Raw genomic sequence first — 23,842 nt, 5'->3', positions numbered from 1 at the left:
CTGGAAGGTTCTCCCATCTCCACAGAGGAACTCTGGAGCTCTGTCAGAGTGACCATCGGGTTCTTGGTCACCTCCCTGACCAAGGCCCGATTGCTCAGTTTGGCCGGGCGGCCAGCTCTAGGAAGAGTCTTGGAGGTTCCAAACTGCTTCCATTTAAGAATGATGGAGGCCACTGTTCTTGGGGACCTTCAATGCTGCAGAAATTTTTTGGTACCCTTTCCCATATCACTGCCTCAACACAATCCTGTCTCGGAGCTCTACAGACAATTCTTTCGACCTCATGGGTTGGTTTTTACTCTGACATGCACTGTCAACTGTGGGACCTTATATAGACAGGTTTGTGCCTTTCCAAATCATGTCCAATCAATTAAATTTACCACAGGAGGATTCCAATCAAGTAGAAACATCGCAAGGATGATCAATGGAAACAGGATGCACCTGAGCTCAATTTCGAGTCTCATAGCAAAGGGTCTGAATACTTATGTAAATAAGGCATTTCTGTTGTTTTTTTTAAATAAATTTGGAAATAATTTCTAAAAACCTGTTATCACTTTGTCATTATGGGGTATTGTGTGTAGAATGATGAGGGGGGGAAATATATTTTAGAATAAGGCTGTAACCTAACAAAATGTGGAAAAAGTCAAGGGGTCTGAATAATTTCCGAATGCCAAAAGCATGCGCTGTTTGCTTTAAGCTGTGCACCCGAGTGGCGCAGCGGTCTAAGGCACTGCATCTCAGTGCTTGAGGCGTCACTACAGACCCCCTGGTTCGATTCCAGGCTGTATCACAACCGGCCGTGATTGGGAGTCCCATAGAGCAGCGCACAATTGGCCCAGCGTCGTCCAGGTTTGGCCGGTGTAGGCCTTCATTGTAAATAAGAATTTGTTCTTAACTGACTTGCCTAGTTAAATAAAGGTTAAATAAAATAATAATAAATACAAAAATCACAAGTGATAATATATTAGTCACAAAAGTGCTACATTTTTTAAAAACATTTTAGTCATTTTAGCAGACGCTCTTATCCAGAGCGACTTACACTTAGTGAGTGCATACATTTTCATACTGGCCCCCCGTGGGAAACGAACCCACAACCCTGGCGTTGCAAACGCCATGCTCTACCAACTGAGCTACAGGGGACTGATAGGCTAACATTGTCACCCATCACACTATTCTTGATTTAATCTTGTCTTTACACATACTAAATAATATATGTGTGAAATTTGTTTTGATTTATAATGGACCATTATCATGCACCTGTCTGGAAACAGGGTCAGTGGAAAAAAATATGTAATCTATGCACTTAAATAGCAAATGGAGGACGCTTTTCCAGTGGTTCATTTTCATGCCAGCCAGGTAGCCTATACTCCTGTTTTAAAGATAAGCAATGTGCTTAATATTAGGAAAGATGAGAAATAAATATAGTAGGCCTAGCCTATAGAAAGCTGATGGGGTCTTACTCTTTTTAATAGATGCCATCACTCTGTTTTCTCACGCAATTGCATAGCCTATTGAAATGTTGCGCAACATGAGCTCATGGGCTCTCATGAAGTGTTTGATTAGATTTCCCATTACATATGCATTGATGTCAGAGTGATTAGAGGGACAATAGAGTGCTGAGTACCAGGCAGTTAGCAAGTTTGGTAAGCTACTAATGACCATCAGCAGCATCAGAGCTTGGAGAAGCCTAATTACTGTGAATAAACAGTCACGTGGAATTTGACTGCCGTCATGACTCACGACCGCCGGTGTGGCAGTAATACGGTCACCGTAACAGCCCTTAGCCCAACAAACCTGGTTTAAAAAAAACAGATAAAGCAACACCTCACGGCACAACGCCTCTCCCCTATTTGACCTGGATAGTTTGTGTGTATGTATTGCTATGTAGGCTACGTGTGCCTTTTAAAAAATGTATGTAGTTCTGTCCTTGAGCTGTTCTTGTATATTAATGTTTTTTATTATGTCATGTTTCATGTTTTGTGTGGACCCTAGGAAGAGTTACTGCTGCTTTTGCCTAATAAAATACACAAAAAAACACAGTATAACCACAGCACCCACAGTTCAGCTTTACTCAACTACTGTATAGCTACATTACAACTAACCTGACTGATGCTTCACAAAACCACATACTTACTGTTCTGTACCTAGTATAAACACAAATACTTACTGTTCTGTACCTAGTCTAAATACACATACTTAGTGTTCTGTACCTAGTCTAAACACACATACTTACTGTTCTGTACCTAGTCTAAACACACATACTTAGTGTTCTGTACCTAGTCTAAACACACATACTTACTGTTCTGTACCTAGTCTAAACACACATACTTAGTGTTCTGTACCTAGTCTAAACACACATACTTAGTGTTCTATACCTAGTCTAAACACACATACTTACTGTTAGGGATGTGCCTCAGGAAAACTCACCACCGGCCCAGGTGACAGGCCCAGGCCGGTAGTGGTCAAGTTTTTGAGGTTCAAGGACAAGGTAGCTGTTCTGGAAAGTGCCAAGAACTTTAGAGGAACGTACATCTTCCTCAACGAGGACTATCCTGAAGCTGTGCACCAGAAGAGAAAAGCATTTATTGTATCTAACCCTAACCCTAAGCCTGGAAGGGATGAGCGAGCCAAGCCTATGGGTTCGTAGCTTCAACCCCGCAGGGGTTAACAATTATATATTAACACTTTCTGAGACTCACTTAGACTCACTTTGATGATACAGCAGTAGCAATACAAGTATATAACATCTATAGAAGAGACAGGAATGCTTATGGGGTGAAATTATTGTAATCGATCAATAATGACAAACCTCCTGGCATTGACAACTTAGATGGAAAGCTACTGAGGATGGTAGCTGACTATGGCCACTCCTATCTGTCATATCTTTACTCTGAGTCTAGAGGAAGATGTTTGTCCTCAGGCCTCGAAGGAAGCCAAAGTCATTCCACTACCCAAGAGTGGTAAAATGTATTTTTCTAGTTCTAACAGCAGACCTATCAGCTTGCTGCCAGCTCTTAGCAAACTGTTGGAAAAAATTGTGTTTGACCAAATACAATGCTATTTCTCTGTAAACAAATTGACAACAGTCTTTCAGCATGCTTATAAAGAAGGGCACTCAACATGTACTGCACTGACACAAACGACTGATGATTGGTAGAAAGAAATTGATAATAAGAAGATTGTGGGAGCTGTACTGTTAGATTTCAGTGCAGCCTTCGATATTATTGACCATAACCTGTTGTTGAGAAAACATATGGTTTATGGCTTTTCAACCTCTGCCATATCGTGGATTCAGAGCTACAGTATCTATCTAATAGAACAGAGGGTTTTCTTTAATGGAAGCTCCTCTAATGTCAAAAATGTAGGGGTGTGGTGTACACGCAGGGCAGCTCACTAGACCCTCCACTCTTTTCTATTTTTACCAATGACCTGCCACTGGAATTAAACAAAGCCTGAGTGTCCATGTATGCTGATGATTCAACCATATACTGTACGTGTCAGCAATTACAGCTAATGAAGTCACTGAAACCCTTAACAAGGGGGTTGCAGTCAGGTTTGGAATGGGTGGCCAGTAATAAACTGGTCCTGAACATCTCTAAAACTAAGAGCATTGTATTTGGTACAAATCATTCCCCAAGCTCTAGACCTCCGTTGAATCTGGTAATGAATGGTGTGGCTGTTGAACAAGTTGAAGATACTAAATTCCTTGGTGTTACCTTAGATTGTAAACTGTCATGGCCAAAACATATAGATTCAATGGTTGTAAAGACGGGAAGAGGTCTGTCCGTAATAAAGAGATGCCCTGCTTTTTTGACACCACACTGCAAAAAGCAAGTCCTGCATACTTTTGTCTTATCTTGATTATTGTCCAGTCATGAGGTCAAGTGCTGCAAAGAAAGACCTAGTTATGCTGCAGCTGGCCCAGAACAGAGCGGCACGTCTTGCTCTTCATTGTAATCAGAGGGCTAATACACTGCTCAAAAAAATTAAGGGAACACTTAAACAACACAATGTAACTCCAAGTCAATCACACTTCTGTGAAATTAAACTGTCCACTTAGGAAGCAACACTGATTGGCAATAAATGTCATATGCTGTTGTGCAAATGGAATAGACAACAGGTGGAAATTATAGGCAATTAGCAAGACACCCCCAATAAAGGACTGGTTTTGCAGGTGGTGACCACAGACCACTTCTCAGTTCCTATGCTTCCTGGCTGATGTTTTGGTCACTTTTGAATGCTGGCGGTGCTTTCACTCTAGTGGTAGCATGAGACGGAGTCTACAACCCACACAAGTGGCTCAGGTAGTGCAGCTCATCCAGGATGGCACATCAATGCGAGCTGTGGCAAGAAGGTTTGCTGTGTCTGTCAGCGTAGTGTCCAGAGCATGGAGGCGCTACCAGGAGACAGGCCAGTACATCAGGAGACGTGGAGGAGGCCGTAGGAGGGCAACAACCCAGCAGCAAGACTGCTACCTCCGCCTTTGTGCAAGGAGGAGCAGGAGGAGCACTGCCAGAGCCCTGCAAAATGACCTCCAGCAGGCCACAAATGTGCATGTGTCTGCTCAAACGGTCAGAAACAGACTCCATGAGGGTGGTATGAGGGCCCGACGTCCACAGGTGGGGGTTGTGCTTACAGCAGGACGTATGGCATTTGCCAGAGAACACCAAGATTGGCAAATTCGCCACTGGCGCCCTGTGCTCTTCACAAATGAAAGCAGGTTCACACTGAGCACATGTGACAGACGTGACAGAGTCTGGAGACGCCGTGGAGAACGTTCTGCTGCCTGCAACATCCTCCAGCATGACCGGTTTGGCGGTGGGTCAGTCATGGTGTGGGGTGGCATTTCTTTGGGGGGCCGCACAGCCCTCCATGTGCTCGCCAGAGGTAGCCTGACTGCCATTAGGTACCGAGATGAGATCCTCAGACCCCTTGTGAGACCATATGCTGGTGCGGTTGGCCCTGGGTTCCTCCTAATGCAAGACAATGCTAGACCTCATGTGGCTGGAGTGTGTCAGCAGTTCCTGCAAGAGGAAGGCATTGATGCTATGGACCGCCCGTTCCCCAGACCTGAATCCAATTGAGCACATCTGGGACATCATGTCTCGCTCCATCCACCAACGCCACGTTGCACCACAGACTGTCCAGGAGTTGGTGGATGCTTTAGTCCAGGTCTGGGAGGAGATCCCTCAGGAGACCAACCGCAACCTCATCAGGAGTATGCCCAGGCGTTGTAGGGAGGTCATACAGGCACGTGGAGGCCACACACACTACTGAGCCTCATTTTGACTTGTTTTAAGGACATTACATCAAAGTTGGATCAGCCTGTAGTGTGGTTTTCCACTTTAATTTTGAGGGCGACTCCAAATCCAGACCTCCATGGGTTGATACATTTGATTTCCATTGATAATTTTTGTGTGATTTTGTTGTCAGCACATTCAACTATGTAAAGAAAAAAGTATTTAATAAGATTATTTCATTCATTCAGATCTAGGATGTGTTATTTTAGTGTTCCCTTTATTTTTTTGAGCAGTGTATAAATACTATGCATGCCAGTAGAGAAGAGACTGCATCACTTCTTCTTTTGATATGAAACATTAATGTGTTGAAAATTCGAAATTGTTTGCATAGTCAACTTACACACAGCTCTGACACACACACTTGCCCCACCAGACATGCTACCAGGGTTCTTTTCAGTCCCCAAATACAGAACAAATACAAGAAAGCATACAGTATTATATAGAGCCATTATAGCATGGAACTCCCTTCCATCTCATATTGCTCAAATGAACAGCAAACCTGGTTTAAAAAAAAAAAAACGATAAAGCAACATCTCACGGCACAACGCCTCTCCCCTATTTGACCTAGATAGTTTGTGTGTATGTATTGATATGTAGGCTATGTGTGCCGTTTTAAAATGTATGTAGTTCTGTCCTTGAGCTGTTCTTGTCTATTAATGTTCTGTATTATGTAATGTTTCATGTTGTGTGTGGACACCAGGAAGAGTAGCTACTCGTAACTAATGGGGATCCTAATAAAATACCAAATACCAAGACGATACAATAAAGGAACGATACGTTTTAGTTTGAAATGATTCAGTTTGTTTAGAGGAACAAATTGATCCGATTCGGTTAAATGCGATACGAATTGATGCACTATTTGTTGCATAAAGTCATTCATTTTAATTCTAAATTAAATATGAGCTGGGCGTCTCTGAGCTGGATATGTCTGAGCTGACCAAGAATTGTCTGTAGAGCTCCGAGACAGGAGTGTGTCGAGGCACAGATCTGGGGAAGGTCCCAAAGAACACAGTGGCCTCCATCATTCTTAAATGGAAGAAGTTTCTCCGCCCGGCCAAACTGAGGAATCGGAGGAGAAGGGCCTTAGTCAGGGGGGTGACCAAGAACCAGATGGTCACTGACAGAACTCCAGAGTTGCTCTGTGGAGATGGGAGAACCTTCCAGAAGGACAACCATCTCTGCAGCACTCCACCAATCAGGCCTTTATGGTAAAGTGGCCAGATGGAAGCCACTCCTCAGTAAAAGGCACATGACAGCTCACTTGGAGTTTGCCAAAAGGCGCCAAAAGGCACCTAAAGGACTCTCAGACCATGAGAAACAAGATTCTCTGGTCTGATGAAACCACGATTGAACTCTTTGGCCTGAATGCCAAGCGTCACGTCTGGAGGAAACCTGGCATCATCCCTACGGTGAAGCACGGTGGTGGCAGCATCATGCTGTGGGGATGTTTTTCAGCGGCAGGGACTGGGAGACTAGTCAGGATCGAGGGAAAGATGAACGGAGCAAAGTACAGAGAGATCCTTCATGAAAACCATGTAGCCTACCTATAGCGTGTAGCCTACCTATAACATGTAGCCTACCTATAGCGTGTCGCCTACCTATAGCGTGTCGCCTACCTATAACATGTAGCCTACCTATAGCGTGTCGCCTACCTATATAGCGTGTCGCCTACCTATAACATGTAGCCTACCTATAGCGTGTAGCCTACCTATAGCGTGTCGCCTACCTATAACATGTAGCCTACCTATAGCGTGTAGCCTACCTATAACATGTAGCCTACCTATAGCGTGTAGCCTACCTATAACATGTAGCCTACCTATAACATGTAGCCTACCTATAGCATGTCGCCTACCTATAGCATGTAGCCTACCTATAGCGTGTCGCCTACCTATAGCATGTAGCCTACCTATAGCGTGTCGCCTACCTATAGCGTGTCGCCTACCTATAGCGTGTAGCCTACCTATAGCGTGTAGCCTACCTATAGCGTGTCGCCTACCTATAACATGTAGCCTACCTATAACGTGTAGCCTACCTATAGCGTGTCGCCTACCTATAGCGTGTCGCCTACCTATAGCATGTAGCCTACCTATAGCATGTAGCCTACCTATAACATGTAGCCTACCTATAGCGTGTCGCCTACCTATAGCGTGTCGCCTACCTATAGCGTGTAGCCTACCTATAGCATGTAGCCTACCTATAGCGTGTCGCCTACCTATAGCGTGTAGCCTACCTATAGCGTGTAGCCTACCTATAGCGTGTCGCCTACCTATAACATGTAGCCTACCTATAACGTGTAGCCTACCTATAGCGTGTCGCCTACCTATAGCGTGTCGCCTACCTATAGCGTGTAGCCTACCTATAGCATGTAGCCTACCTATAACATGTAGCCTACCTATAGCGTGTCGCCTACCTATAGCGTGTCGCCTACCTATAGCGTGTAGCCTACCTATAGCATGTAGCCTACCTATAGCATGTAGCCTACCTATAGCCAGATGAGAGTTGTATCTCCAGTGGTAGCTTAGGCTACTTTTATTCTGGCAAAAACACAATTTATAACAGCGCATTTGATAAAAATAACCAAACAAATTACATTGGTTGTCACTCAACTAATAAAGCCTAATATTACAGAAGGAAGTTCACAGACATTTGAATGCTGAAGGTGACTCACAGATGTGCCAGATCAGGAATAGGTCTACGACTTGCTGTTCAGCCCGCGAAGCTGCGCACAGCGCACAGTTTGACTACATATATTGCCTGGGGTTGTTCAGCATGCAAAATTACTTGTAGATCAATGACTGTCAACATAATTACATGCTTAGTTCGACTCTGAAGGAGAGAAAGCAGTTGTCACAAAAGATGAGAGGTATTTCCGGAAGGTAGAAAGAAAGTAATTTGAAAGTAATAGTGAACCGACGATTCGTAATGTTTGAATCGATTTTCTGACCGACGCTTGCTACATTTGGATCGGTTTGGGGTCCTGCAGTCAGACGCACTCATATCTTAAACATTTGAACCGGGGACCAATGCATATCGTTACAACCCTAAATATCGTGAATCGTTACATCCCTACTTACTGTACTGTACCTAGTCTGAACACACACTCAAGGTCTTTATACACAAAAAGGAGAGGGCCTTTAACATTGGAGTACTATTTGCTAGTTTCTTTGAGTGTGAAGGGGAGGTATTTACACTCCTCACACAGACACATACACACATGCATTAAGGGTACTGTTAATATCTGAGTTAAGGGGCCAAGTCACACACACATGCCTTAAGGGTACTGTTAATCTCTGAGTTAAGGGACCGGGTCACACACACACACACACACACACATGCCAGGACTACCCACACACAGCCATCCAGTCTTACCTCCAGAGGAAGGTGTTTCCCCCCTGGTGGACAGGAGCTGACAGGGGGCCCTCAGCGTGGGCAGAGGAGGAGGAGTGGAGGAGGAGGGAGGGCTGGGAGGAGGAGGTGTGGATGGAGCGAGGGAGGGAGGTGGGGGAGAGCAGGTGCTGCAGGAGGCTGCTGTTGCCATGGCAGCGGTGCTGAGCGGCTGGCCAAATTCTACGGGTCGACGTGGACGGATGGATAGGAGGAAACGGAGGGGAAGGAAAGAGGGAAGGTTGTCTGATAAACAACACTAACTAACAAATGTACTACTAGCTTAAATCCATGAAGCCGTCATCAAAATAGCAATAACTCCCCCCCCCCAATACTAAGGAAGCCGTGGTGAGGGGCAGTGGAGCCCCTTCATACTGCCCAGTACCAGCTCTCTGTTGGCAGGCTGGGTAGAGAGGGGCCATATGGGGCTGGTCTAAACAGCCTGGACCCCTGGTGAGTGGCCAGAATGGGTGACAATATGACCCCAGCAGCAGCCTGCTGTGTACACGCGTCTGTCTCTGACTGGGCAGTGACCTGGTATTCACACTACCCCCCCCTTCCCTCGGATGAAGGATTTTCCCTCTCTTCTAATCTCTCCTCGTTCTTTTCCTCCTCGCTTCCCCTTCACCGCTCCTCCCGTTTTTCCGCTCTGCCCGAGTGCCGATGTGTGTTTCCATGGCTGTGTGTGCGTGTGCGTGTGTGTGTGTGTGTGTACTGCATGTTTGAGGGGTGTAAGCCGACACTGCCTGGCCCTGTCAATCACTCTACTCTCAGACCTACAGCTCCACAACACACAGAGGGAGAGAATCACACACACATACCATAAGGGCAATTAACCCTTTGTGGTCAGTGTGTGTGTGTCTTACTGGATTCGCAGGTCGGGAGCGCCTGGCCTCTCCTTCCTCCTCTTCATCATGTTTCCAACGGTAAAGAAAGGGGTGGGCTCAGGGAGTCAGTTCTGCTCCAGTGAACTCTGCCACCTGTCCATCAAAGCCATGCTGGCCAATGAGCTGACCGCTCACTTCCTCTCAAAACAACAACACTGCAAAACAGACACAGCCCTCACGGACTATTCATTCATTACACACAATGAGAAGAACAGTGAGTGTGTGTAACACAATCCTCTCTCTGAGAGGCTGTGCGGTTTAGACTGGTCAGTACATAGACAGGTATGCCAGATATCTAGGCTACAGTGTCAGACTGGTCAGTACATAGACAGGTATGCCAGATATCTAGGCTACAGTGTCAGACTGGTCAGTACATAGACAGGTATGCCAGATATCTAGGCTACAGTGTCAGACTGGTCAACAGGCTAGGCTAGTGTCAGACTGGTCAGTACACAGACAGGTATGCCAGATATCTAGGCTACAGTGTCAGACTGGTCAGTACACAGACAGGTATGCCAGATATCTAGGCTACAGTGTCAGACTGGTCAGTACACAGACAGGTATGCCTGATATCTAGGCTACAGTGTCAGACTGGTCAGTACATAGACAGGTATGCCTGATATCTAGGCTAGTGTCAGACTGGTCAGTACATAGACAGGTATGCCAGATATCTAGGCTAGTGTCAGACTGGTCAGTACACAGACAGGTATGCCAGATATCTAGGCTACAGTGTCCTCGATGTTCTGTTCTCATCTAATACTGGCAGAGCAGGGCTTTACAGCTGAACGCTGATGAGTCACACACACACACCATCTCTCTACCTGACCCAGCTATAACAACATCAAACCACTCAGAAACACACTCTCCATGCAATTCCCTGTCTTATAACACACACTCGCACATACAACCACAGTCACACACACAAATACCAAAACACAAACACAGTGAGCAGTGTCAGCTTTCTAGAAGGTTCCTCAACTCCAGTGGGTCAGACCAGAAACCCAACAGTAACAGGGGTCTTGTCTGTGTCCCCCCTGTCCTGGCTCGCTGTCCACTCCACTGACAGGGTCACAGGTCAAGTATAGGTTAGCATTGGTTCAAATAGCCATCACATAAATCCTCTACAGGCACCAGGGTTTGGGAGAGCCGCTCGGAGTATCCCGGGCTAAGATCCCTGATCCTGGGGAAGGCTTGTCAGTTAGTCCCTTGGTTCAGAGGAGTGTCCTTGAGGTCTGGCTGGCTGCTCTTTCTGACCGTCTGACAGGAGTGTCCAAAGGGAGAGCTTGACCACGGTCACTGCCTCTTCAGCCAGCGAGAGAGAGAGCGAGAGAGAGGAGAGAGAGCCTGTCGCCTGAGCTACCGTCACTCCCACACACAAACTCTGAGCAGTAGAGTACAGACAGAGAGAACTCCAGAACACGGTGACAGCACTACCACGCCCAGCTGACAGGCACAGAGCATTCTCATGATATCACAAGACCCTGAGGGAGGTGCAGCTGTCGCCCCTCGCCTTATCCTGCCTTATCCTGGCTAGCCCTCCCTCCTCCTCTTTCTACACCTCATCCCTGCCTTATCCTGGCTAGCTATTCCTCCCTCCCACCTTTTCTCTCTCTCTCTACCCCTCATCCCCCTGTTCTCTTCTGTCCCCATTCTCTGTTTTGGGAATCAGAGGTACACCAGTGTCCCTGGTGAGGGAGCCTGCCTATGTGGGGGTTAAATGCAGCTCACATGCAGGGACAATGGGTCAATCAAGCTACAGTAGAGGCTATGGTTACAACTAGCGTAGCGCTGTAGCATCACTAGGCTAATCCAGCCTGATTAGTGGACTGACGTAAGACCTCACGGCTACAGGACATGAGACTGTCATTAGCAAGACTAATCTACTGTTGCAGTCTTGGACCTGTTCTATAAGAGGAAGGCCATCAGCAGAGGTAGTTAACTGTTACAGTACACTCCAATACAGGGTTAAGGTTAGGTTCTGATTAGGTTAGATTGGGGGTCAGAGAATAGAGAGCAGATACAGTACATCTGTGGGTATAAATGTGAGGCTGATGTGTGTGTATGTGTGAGTGAAGTGAAACTATTGTTAACGTCACACACACACACACACACACACTACAAAGACACGCCCACGAAGCACCCCGCAGCACCCAACTGAGCGGAAATAAAGACAGACTTTCACAAGGCATGCCTGTCTTCAAAGACACTGTTGGGTACTACAGATCAAATAAACAACTTTTGTGTTGAGTTTTGTTCGTTTTGGGGTTAGTTTTCAGAACAGAACGGAGCAGAGCCAGTTAATGGCTGGCTGGTACAGAGTTGTAAATAGACCAGTAACATGGAGCTCTTCAAGGCTGTGTTATACAGTACACAACGGGGTCCTTGCAGGCTGCTACAGTACACTAGCCCCTGTCTGCGCCCGGTTCAGTGCAGTTCTCCATAGAGGCTTTCCTGTTTACAGACAGGCAGAGACAAAGACGCCTCTGCACTCAGGAAGTCTGAAGAAGTGAATCAAGAATAGAGATAGAACGGTGATGAGTACTCACAAACTGGCCCTCCTTGGAAGACTGAGCTCCTTCTGCAAGAGACGGCGAGAGAGAAAAGGATATGTCAGTGTTGTTGTCATCAGTTAGAAACAAATCAAATGAAATTGTATTTGTCACATACACGTGTTTAGCAGATGTTATAGCGGGTGTAGCGAAATGCTTGTGCTTCTAGCTCCGACAGTGCAGTAATATCTAACAAGTAATAACTAACAATTTCACAACATATATCTAATACACACAAAACTAGTAAGGAATGGAATTTAAGAAAATATACATATATGGACAAGCAATGACAGAGCGGCATTGACTAAGATACAGAAGAATATTATAGAATAGAATGCAGTATATACATATGAGATGAGTAGTGCAAGATATGTAAACATTATTAAAGTGACTGTAAACATTATTAAAGTGACTAGTGTTCCATTTCTTAAAGTGGCCAGTGATTTCAATAGGCAGCAGCAGCCTCCAATGTGCTAGTGAAGGCTATTTGGATGAATACAGTGTTGAATTGGTTTACTATTTGGCATGTAAATAAAATCCCATGTATTCTACTTTAATAGACATTGCTGCTTGACATCCAGTGGAAAAGCATGTGTCATTAATACCCTGACAATTGCGCTAGGCGGCACTGTGATACCATCTGAATTGGTTTAGTGAAAAAGCAAATAGCAATGTCTTGTTTACAGCGGGTGCAAACACAGCACAACATTATGCTGATCAATGGTTTATGTTTTAATGGTCAATCACAGGTATTCACAGCTTGTTCAGTGTAATTTTCCACAATCTAGAAGTCGATGATTTTAATCATAAGGTGATTCCTTGACATGAGTGTTAACCAGACCTTCAGTTCTCAAACATATCCACTAGGTTGCAGATGAGTACCAATAGCATGGGCCAAGCAAGAGAAACCACTCTCCTCTGAGAGGACAAGGTTCTGTAGCTAAAACAGAAGGTTCTGTCGCTATAATAGCAGGTTCTGTCGCTATAACAGCAGGTTCCGTCGCTATAACAGCAGGTTCCGTCGCTATAACAGCAGGTTAAGGCGTCGCTATAACAGCAGGTCCTGTCGCTATAACAGCAGGTCCTGTCGCTATAACAGCAGGTCCTGTCGCTATAACAGCAGGTCCTGTCGGCTATAACAGCAGGTCCTGTCGCTAAAACAGCAGGTCCTGTCGCTATAACAGCAGGTTATGTCGCTATAACAGCAGGTCCTGTCGCTATAACAGCAGGTCCTGTCGCTTATAACAGCAGGTTCTGTCGCTATAACAGCAGGTTCCGTCGCTATAACAGCAGGTCCTGTCGCTATAACAGCAGGTGCTGTCGCTATAACAGCAGGTTCTGTCGCTATAACAGCAGGTTCTGTCGCTATAACAGCAGGTCCTGTCGCTATAACAGCAGGTTCTGGTCAACATGGTCACAGCGTTGTCTACTGGGGGGTGGGTGGTCAACATGATCACAGCGTTGTCTACTGGGGGGTGGGTGGTCAACATGATCACAGTGTTGTCTACTTGGGGGTGGGTGAGAGCAGAGTGGCTCTCTATGTCTAGACAGAGACAGAGAGACAGACAGATGGACAGACGGACACACAAACACAGAATGGGCTTGCTCTGACAGGCTCTGAACCCAGACAGGGTACATGTGCCTCAGGGTGAGGGGAAAGTGTCTCTAACCCCTGGGTCAACATGTTCACAGCAACAGCTGCTTTGGTCTCAATAACAAATGATGTGTGCTCACGAAAGACAAAGCACCAACACAGAACTATCTGATTACTGCCTGAAAGACAGACTGACAGAGAGCACAAGAGAGAGAGAAAGAGGCAGGGGGAGAGAAAGAGAGATAGAGAAAGAACGGGAGAGAGAAAGGGGTGTGACATGACTGATGAGAGAAAGCACCTTGTCACAAAGACAGACAGAGAAAGAGACTGAAAGACAGACGGAGAGACTGAAAGAAAGACAGACAGAGACAGACAGACAGAGAAAGAGACTGAAAGACAGACAGACCGAGAGAAAGAGACTGAAAGACAGATCGATGTAGGGAGCAGTATTCTGAGCATGTACTGCAGGCATCTGCTGCTCCAAATAACCAACTGTGGTGGATCCTTCAAGCCCACTGACTGTCTCCCTGCCTGCCTGTTTCCCTGCCTGCCTGTTTCCCTGCCTGCCTGTCTCCCTGCCTGCCTGTCTCCCTGCCTGCCTGTCTCCCTGCCTGCCTGTCTCCTGCCTGCCTGTCTCCCTGCCTGCCTGTCTCCCTGCCTGCCTGTTTCCCTGCCTGCCTGTTTCCCTGCCTGCCTGTTTCCCTGCCTGCCTGTCTCCCTGCCTGCCTGTTTCACTACCAGCTGAACATTAACACAGCCAGTTTCAAAGTGCACACTTAGCAGAACCCTACTTTCTAATTAGAGACAGGAGCACTCCTGCATAGATACAGTATGTATGTCTGCCCGCTGGCTGGCTTTCTCAACCTCTCTCTCTCCCTCCCTCCCTCCCCCTCTCTCTGACTCAGGATGGCCGTCTCCACAGCACTGCTCTTTTTCCTCTGTCCCATTCGTTCCACCTTTCTCTAGTGTCTACTGTCTATTATTAGTATTATGAATTATTGGTGCATGACGAGCTAATGCAGATATGGAGTTTAAAGAGGAGACAGTGCGTGGGAGAAAACGTGTGTGTGTGTGTGTGTGTGTGTGTGTGTGTGTGTGTCTAAGCTCCGCAGTGTGGAGTGATAGTGTGAGTAAGTCGGGGCCTCTGAGTCATCGGAACTCTGTGTTTTCTAGAGTCTCTAAGTGAACAACAACATAGCTCTCAGTACTAAACAGGTTGATTCCATTGGATCAGAACAGGACTAATGTCATTGACAGCGTGTCTGTGCGCTGCAGAGCCCCGCAACACATCCGCTCTGTTCCCCTCTCCATCCATCTCTCTGAGGGCCAGGAGGCCTCAACTCAATTAGCCTGTTCAGAGCTCAGCTAGAGAGCTCAGCAGACCAGCTGATGTATAGATCTTATCAGGGGACTGGAGGGAGTAGGACCAGACCCACTAACCATGGAGGAGGAGGAATGGTGATGGTGGGGTGAGGCCCGGCAACACAGTGACACAGACACAAGACAGGAGACTTTCATTAATACAGCTTTATTAGAAACACTGAAACAAGGGAAGATGTTATGAGAGGGGTCAGGGGCTGATGCCTTGTGGAGGGAGAAAGGGAGAGAGGGAGGAACATGGAAAGGAGAGGAAAGGGAGGGGAGAGAGGAAGGGAGGGGAGAGAGGGGGTACGTTCTGCCAACCAGCCACCCACACTAGCCCACAACCAGCTACCCTGTGTAATGTGAAAGGATGGCTCTCAGCATCTCTGCTCTGGCAGACTGATTGCATTAGGGCTGTCGCTGTGTGTGGCTGCAGCTGCCCCCCGTCCTTGAAGGGGTATGTTCACCTCCTCCCCAACACCCCTAAGACATTCTACACAAGACTCCCTGCACACGCACACGCACACACACACCAGGATTTCCATTAGGGAAATGTAGTGCTGGACATTTGATAGGCAGCATTTTAATTTAACGGACATTTGAGAAGTTTACCGAACCCATATGCATTGGGTGCATCACCTGATTAGGGCGTCCACCCACGGTGCTCAGAATGACAGAAATTACATTTAGGTAATTCATCTTAACAGAAGATGCAACTCGAGGATGCAACAGTGTGTGTCCTTACCGAATTCCAATGCACACTTTGAAGATGTTAGAATAACTGCCACATTTACGTTTCCTCAGCCAACAAGACAAGTAACGAACAGTAAAATCACTAGCCTATGTCAATCTACTATTCCCAATAGTAGAAAAGTTTACCTATTCTATTGGTCAGCTTGTCGTTCTGTTCGAGAAATAAATAGCTTATTCCAAACTGACTCAGGGACAGTTGTGGGACGATAGATCTCAAATTCATCCAACCAGTAGGGCTTGGCCACATCAAATACAAACTTTAAAAAGAGGGGAGATCTAAAGATGCAACAACTAGCATGGGTTGCTAATGTGACTGGACAATGAAATAATTTGGATTTAAAAAACAATAGAACATGACAGACCAATTAAATTCCACTCAATTACGCAAATTAACCTAGAGACCGATAAGAATTACCACTCAAATGTATTTACATTAATGAATAGGCAAAAAAGCATTATACTGGCGGTGCCAGTTTTATTTATCGGCTTCAAAAAGTTGGCTATTACCGACTTACGGAAACCCTGGCACACGCACGTCATCATACCTCACAGCGCGTACACACACGTAGCACACACGCGCACAAGCGCACATACACATCAGCCGGCCAAGTAACCACTCACAGGCAGGGCGATGATGAAAGTAGATGGAGTGACAGTTTTGATGGCAGCCACTGCACAAAAAGCCAAAAGCAATCTCCTCGATGGAATACAAACATCAATATTCCTCTAGGTCCAACCAACATGACAGAGAGAGGGAGAGGAGGAAATGTGATTAGAGGGAGAGGGAGATGAGAGGAGACAAGAGGAGAGAGAGAGACAGAGAGGAGAGGAGACAGAGGAGAGAGAGAGACAGAGAGGAGAGGCAAAGAGAGAGAGAGACAGAGAGGAGAGGAGAGCAAGGAGGAGAGAGAGAGACAGAGAGGAGAGAGAGAGAGAGAGAGAGACAGGAGAGGAGACAAGAGGAGAGAAAGAGAAGTGGGCTGTACCACATGGTGCTCTGGTCAAGTATACTCAGCCAGGACATTTGGCAGGTTGCTGATAGACAGATATGACAGATGCAGCCCTGCCCTGAGCTAAATGCACACATAACATTTTACATTTTAGTCATTTAGCAGACGCTCTTATCCAGAGCGACTTACAGTTAGTGAGTGCATACATTTTTCATACTGGCACCCCGTGGGAATCGAACCCCACAACCCTGGCGTTGCAAACGCCATGCTCTACCAACTGAGCTACACATCAACATTAACTTCACAGGTGAAAGATGGCATGATGGAACCCAACACTCCCACCCTGTGTATAGTATGCTACTAGACAGATCAGATAAAGCTATATTGAATTGACAGATGTAGGCCTAGGCTTCATCAAGTGTCTAACCCAACCCTATGTCAGTGGTAGAAGTGTGTCTAACAGAGAGACATCTGTGCCTCTGAGCCATGGCTCTGTTCCCCCTTTCTGCTCTGTCAGGCAGGAGAGGGGTGAGTGACAGGCCTGATAGTGCCAGCAGTGTGGCTGGAGAGCGGGCTCAGACATGTGGGCAGAGGGCATCTCCCAGAGGCCATGGTGACTGACTGACTGACTGACTGAAGGACAGGTCTGCTGAGTGGGCCAGGACAGACGAAAGTGAGTGTAATAAGCCATCAGGAGTGGCCTGGCACATCATCATACAAACAGCCAGGTATACTAATGCAAACACACACGCACAGAGAGAGTGGAGGGCCAGGAGAACCTGACATATAGCCATTACCATGAAAAACCAGCAACCTCTTACAGGCTACTAGGGTTTAGAACTATTCCTATTCACTTTATAGAGCAGCGCTACTTTATTACTTTATAGAGCAGCGCTACTTTATAGAGCAGTGCTACTTTATTACTTTATAGAGCAGCACTACTTTATTACTTTATACAGCAGCGCTACTTTATAACTTTATAGAGCAGCGCTACTTTACTACTTTATAGAGCAGCGCTACTTTATTACTTTATAGAGCAGCGCTACTTTATAGAGCAGTGCTACTTTATTACTTTATAGAGCAGCACTACTTTAATGAGACAGCGCTACTTTATTACTTTATAGAGCAGCGCTACTTTATTACTTTATACAGCAGCGCTACTTTATAGAGGAGCACTACTTTATAGAGCAGCGCTACTTTATTACTTTATAGAGCAGCGCTACTTTATAGAGCAGCGCTACTTTATTACTTTATAGAGCAGCGCTACTTTATAGAGCAGCACTACTTTATAGAGCTGCGCTACTTTATGAGCAGCGCTACTTTATTACTTTATAGAGCAGCTACTTTATAGAGCAGCACTACTTTATAGAGCAGCGCTCTTTATTACTTTATAGAGCAGCGCTACTTTATTACTTTATAGAGCAGCGTCACTTTATAGAGCAGCACTACTTTATAGAGCTACGCTACTTTTATAGAGCAGCGCTACTTTATTACTTTATAGAGCAGCGCGCTACTTTATAGAGCAGCACTACTTTATAGAGCAGCGCTACTTTATTACTTTATAGAGCAGCGCTACTTTATAGAGCAGCGCTACTTTATTACTTTATAGAGCAGCGCTACTTTATAGAGCAGCGCTACTTTATTACTTTATAGAGCAGCGCTACTTTATAGAGCAGCACTACTTTATAGAGCTGCGCTACTTTATAGAGCAGCGCTACTTTATTACTTTATAGAGCAGCGCTACTTTATAGAGCAGCACTACTTTATAGAGCAGCGCTACTTTATTACTTTATAGAGCAGCGCTACTTTATAGAGCAGCACTACTTTATAGAGCAGCGCTACTTTATAGAGCTGCGCTACTTTATAGAGCAGCGCTACTTTATAGAGCTGCGCTACTTTATAGAGCAGCGCTACTTTATAGAGCTGCGCTACTTTATAGAGCAGCACTACTTTATTACTTTATAGAGCAGCGCCACTTTATAGCCAGAGCCACATGGAAAAGTAGGTGGCATTTAAAAGTTCAGTGGGTTTTTATCTTTCTACACTACTGTACTCTACATGGAGACTGAGCCTCTGACAAGCCGACAGGTGACAGGCAGAGACCGTATTCTAGAAAGCAGCCTGCAGGTCCACTTAGCCCTAACAGTGTGACTGAACAATGTTACATAACAGAACAAGCTGCTAATGCTTTATTGACCTGTTTGGCCAGTTTGGCTTACTGTTTTTAGAACGCTCCCAATGTCTCAATATAATTGGCTAAGTTCACCTCTAAGCGCACCGGTACAGTAGAGCTACAGTACAGTAGGACCACTAAGCCTAACCAGTTAGGTACCACTCTGTGATGTGATGGGTTGAGCCAGCTGGTGCCAACCCATGCCAGGCCAGCTAAGAGAGGTATAGACACTCAAATGGAATAGATCTGGTATAGTGATTCATACAGTAGGGCCTAATGGTCTGGGTGAGAGTGCTCATCACTAGCACACTCCAGTGCAGACCATAGGTTTGTGCCACTTGCCTGACCAGACAGAGGGTATTAGAGAGACAGGTAGGATTATTGAGACAGCCAGGACCAGGCAAGGACAGGGCCACGCAGGGACAGGGCCAGGCAGGGACAGGGCCAGTGGTGTTAACGAAGCCCATGTGGATCGCTAATGAGTGTCTTTGGGACAGGTAGAGTGTCTGGATGGGTCTGGTGTTAGAGTCTTTGGGACAGGTAGAGTGTCTGGATGGGTCTGGTGTTAGAGTCTTTGGGACAGGTATGTGTCTGGTGTTAGAGTCTTTGGGACAGGTAGAGTGTCTGGATGGGTCTGTTGTTAGAGTCTTTGGGACAGGTAGTGTCTGGATGGGTCTGGTGTTAGAGTCTTTGGGACAGGTAGAGTAAAGGCGCAATGTGAGAGCCATTAGGACTCAACACCTCCACTCAGTGACAAATTAACTTTTTATGGCCTAACCAGGGCGCTAGAACAGTACGTGTGTGTGTGTGTAAGATGTTTGGAGTACAGGAACATCTATTTGGGCTGCTTTTTAATCTAGGCACAGAGCAACAGGAGTGGAGGCCTCCCCTGGCTGGTAGCTAGCCCTTCATCAGCAGTGATGGTGGTAACAACAGGCACTTCGTTCTGACTAATTGTCTGGCTGTCTTTAAATGGAGTATGCTGAGGATGAGAGGGAGGAGGGGGTAGTGAGAGAGGGGGAGAGAGGGGAGAGAGAGAGAGGGACATTAATTACAGGATTGTTGCGGATGGAGATGGTAGGAGAGCGGGAGATGGGGAAAGAGAGAGGGAGGTGGAGGAAAGGAGGAGCAGTGTAGCAGCCATCGTTAACATGATGGAGTAGAGCGAGAGTGCAGCTCTTTGATTAGGCTGACTGGAGGTTTGTCATGAAAACAAAGCAACTGCAAATTCACTTGATGTCCTTGGATGACATATGAGCACAATGAAAGCAGCTAATGTAGAACCTGGACTGCAAGTCATTAAATCATTACTGAGGAAACTTTCTAACAGCCTCACAGAACAATATGAATCAACTTGAATAGCAAGGCCATCTTTCATCAGACCACTTAGGCATTAAACAAGGAAAACAGCAAGTCTGCCAAGTGCCAACTGCTTCCAACACAACCAACAGTGACCTGTCCAAGATCAAAATAAATATCCTATAGGCCCCAACTCTATCCCAGTCATTCTAGCACACAACAGGACGATTTGAGTCACTAGAAAGATAGAACACCATGTCTCACACAGGCTCTCATCCATATTGCATTGAGCAGAGGGGAGGAGAAGAGGAGGAGAGGAGGAGGAGAGGAGGAGGAGAGGAACAGAGAAGGAGGAGAGACACTGAGTCAAGCTATAACATTCACATTTCACCAGGTAGGAAATGTGTGTGTGTGTGTCTGAGGGAGAGTGATTTATTTTTCCCTTTTTGTACATAATTGTAACACTGTACATAGCCATTATGACATTTCAAATGTCTCTATTCCTTTGAAACTTTTTTGAGTATAATGTTGACTGTAAATCAATGTTTGTTTATTTCACTATTGTTAATTATCTATTTCACTTGCTTTGGCAATGTAAACATATGTTTCCCATGCCAATAAAGTCCTTTGAATTGAATTGAATTGAGTGGGGGAGGATAGAAGATAGAGAGAGAGAAAGAAAGAGATTACTTGTTGTCTCCAGTACCACTGTGTCATTTCATTATTTACTACAGAGGCCAGATGTGCTGAGCTGAGTGTCCCCCAAAGCCTATAACATCCTCTGTCCATCTTCCTCTGTGCAGCTCCTTAAGTCTGAATGACAGTTCCTCCCTCTATGCTCTATCCTCTCCTACAGCTGTGCTATTGCTCTATGTGTTGCTGGTTGTGGTATTCAGTCCCCTGATTCTGCCTGCATTAGAAACACTTCACACCACATGTGTACGCACAGTTACACACTTCCTGTGGCAATCTGAAGGGGCTTAGATGGCAACGCCTGCAGCTATTGTGTTGGACTCTCTCACACACACAGTAAATCGCACAATTATCCAGGCATGTTATTCATGTAGTCCTGCCTCGTTTATCTGAGACATCATCATGCTGCTAATGACCTCCTCTACTGTGTGGTTTCTCCATCCTGCTCTCCATCCCTCCATCCTTCTCTCCCTCCCCTCTCTCCATCCTTCTCTCCCTCCCTCTCTCTCCATCCTTCTCTCCCTCCCTCCCCCCCCCTCTCTCTCTCTCCATCCCCCCCTCTCTCTCTCTCTCTCCATCCCTCCATCCTTCTCTCCCTCCCCTCTCTCCATCCTTCTTCTCCCTCCCCTCTCTCCCTCCTGCTCTCCATCCTTCCATCCTTTCTCCCTCATCCTTCTCTCCCTCCCTCCCTCTCTCTCCATCCCTCCATCTTCTCTCCCTCCCCTCTCTCTCATCCTTCTCTCCCTCCGCTCTCATCCTTCCATCCTTCTCTCCCTCTATCCTTCTCTCCCTCCCCTCTCTCTCCATCCCTCCATCCTTCTCTCCCTCCCCTCCCTCTCCATCCTCCAACTTTCTCTCCCTCCCCTCTCTCTCTCTATCCCTCCCTCTCCTACAATATAGCTCATATTTATATTATTTATTTTATATAGTATTTTTTTGATCATCTTTATCAAGGGTGCAATTAATTATGACCACCGTAGCTAACATGCAGAAGATTCATTCTGTCAAACCAGGACCACACACACCGTAGCAGCCTGTCTGATTAGTAAACATGACACTGAGATATTCATGAAACGAAGCCCGTCTCCTCTTCACAGAAGTAATCATCTCTCTCCATCCTACCTCTCTCCCTCCATCTCTTGGACCGCGGTGTTCACAGGATTATTACCTCAACCGTCATTCATCCCCCAGACCACAGCAGCTTTACCATAGTGGGCATAAACCATAAACCCCCAAGTACTTTACAGTGAGACTGGCGTACACACTCCCAGTCCCTCCCAGATATATGGGCTTTTCATGAGTGTGTGTGGATTTTACCCAGCGCAGCACAAACCAGGCAGACCCATCAAAGTGCCAGAAGGACTGTGAAACAAGTTTAGGAGAGAGGGGGGAATAACAGTGGGACAACACATAAATATATACGACCTGAAATTAAAACTGGAAAACACTCCCACTTAACAATCTGCCTTGGTGCTAGCTACAGAGTGCCAAAGCTAATCGTGTGGTTTAGCTAGCATTAGCAAGCTAGCAGGGATGGCTGCAGTGTATGTGTTGGTGTGTGTGTATCCTGGTTTGACAGAATAGCATGTTAGCTACTATCTGGTCCCATGGGAGACGTAAGCACTCAACAGCAGCATATTGGAGCTAACTGGGGTCTGATCTGAGGGATAATATTAATGATAGGGTAGATGGGCTGTGACAAGACACATCATGGACCACCACATGGGAGTTCTCCCCTAACTGACAGAGTAAGGAGAGATATCCTAGCCAGATAACTAGGGTGTAGTCTGGATGTGGTACATAACGTTGGTGTGATTAACGTTGGCTGCAGGTTACACCACAGCTTTAAACTGAAATACTAAAGCTTTTTGGCATGTCTGATCCAGATTCCACTACAATTACTGGCTGTTTTCAGACTTCGTCGGTTTGCCGCTCTGTACATTTGCAAATTCACAAAGAAGCAGAGAGAGGAGGGAGGGGGAGAGAGGAGAAGCGACAAGAGAAGGAGAAAGAAAGTGTGTGCTGTTAGCCCCAGGTCCCCAGGGGCAGAAATGAAGGCGTCTCAAGTTCCTTTGTCTCTGGCACCTCTCCCCCTCCTCCCTCCCTCCCTCGCTCTTTACACCCCCTCCACTCCCTCCTCGCTCTTTACCCCTCCTCCCTCCCTCCCTCCTCTTTACACCCCTCTGCTCCCTCCCTCCCTCGCTCTTTACACCCCTCCACTCCCTCCGTCCCTCGCTCTTTACACCCCTCCTCCCTCCCTCCCTCCCTCGATCTTTTCACCCCTCCACTCCCTCCCTCCCCTCGCTCTTTCCCCCCTCTCCTCCCTCTCCCTCCCTCGCTCTTTACACCCCTCCCCTCCCTCCCTCCCTCGCTCTTTACACCACTCTGCTCCCTCCCTCTCTTTACACCCCTCCACTCCCTCCCTCGCTCTTTACACCCCTCCACTCCCCCCTCCTCGCTCTTTACACCCCCCTCCGCTCCCTCCCTGCTCTTTACACCCCCCCACTCCCTCCCTCGCTCTTTACCCCTCCACTCCCTCCCTCGCTCTTTACACCCCTCCACTCCCTCCCTCGCTCTTTACACCCCTCCACTCCCTCCCTCCCTCGCTCTTAACACCCCTCCCTCCCTCCCTCCCTCGCTCTTACACCCCTCCACTCCCTCCCTCGCTCTTTACACCCCTCCACTCCCTCCGTCCCTCGCTCTTCTGCACCCTCCCTCCCTCCCTCCCTCCCTCGCTCTTTACACCCCTCCACTCCCTCCCTCCCTCGCTCTTTACACCCCCTCTCCTCCCTCCCTCCCTCGCTCTTTCACCCCCCTCCCTCCCTCCCTCGCTCTTTCCACCACTCTGCTCCCTCCCTCTTTACACCCCTCCACTCCCTCCCTCTCTTCCCCACCCCTCCA

General features: G+C 46.8%; 1 protein-coding gene across 1 annotated transcript in view; it reads right to left on the bottom strand.

Annotated features, from left to right (window-relative positions):
* LOC121534060 (microtubule-associated serine/threonine-protein kinase 2-like) overlaps positions 1-23,842 on the bottom strand; it is a 248,356-nt gene that overhangs the window by 79,900 nt on the left and 144,614 nt on the right. The window contains exon 4 of the mRNA XM_041840495.2: positions 12,115-12,146. Coding sequence (XP_041696429.2) covers positions 12,115-12,146 — 32 coding nt within the window. The remainder of the gene's footprint in view (positions 1-12,114; positions 12,147-23,842) is intronic.

The sequence above is a fragment of the Coregonus clupeaformis genome, chromosome 20 (assembly GCF_020615455.1).
Source record: "Coregonus clupeaformis isolate EN_2021a chromosome 20, ASM2061545v1, whole genome shotgun sequence".
NCBI lineage: Eukaryota > Metazoa > Chordata > Actinopteri > Salmoniformes > Salmonidae > Coregonus > Coregonus clupeaformis.
This window is presented reverse-complemented; position numbering and strand designations above follow the sequence as displayed.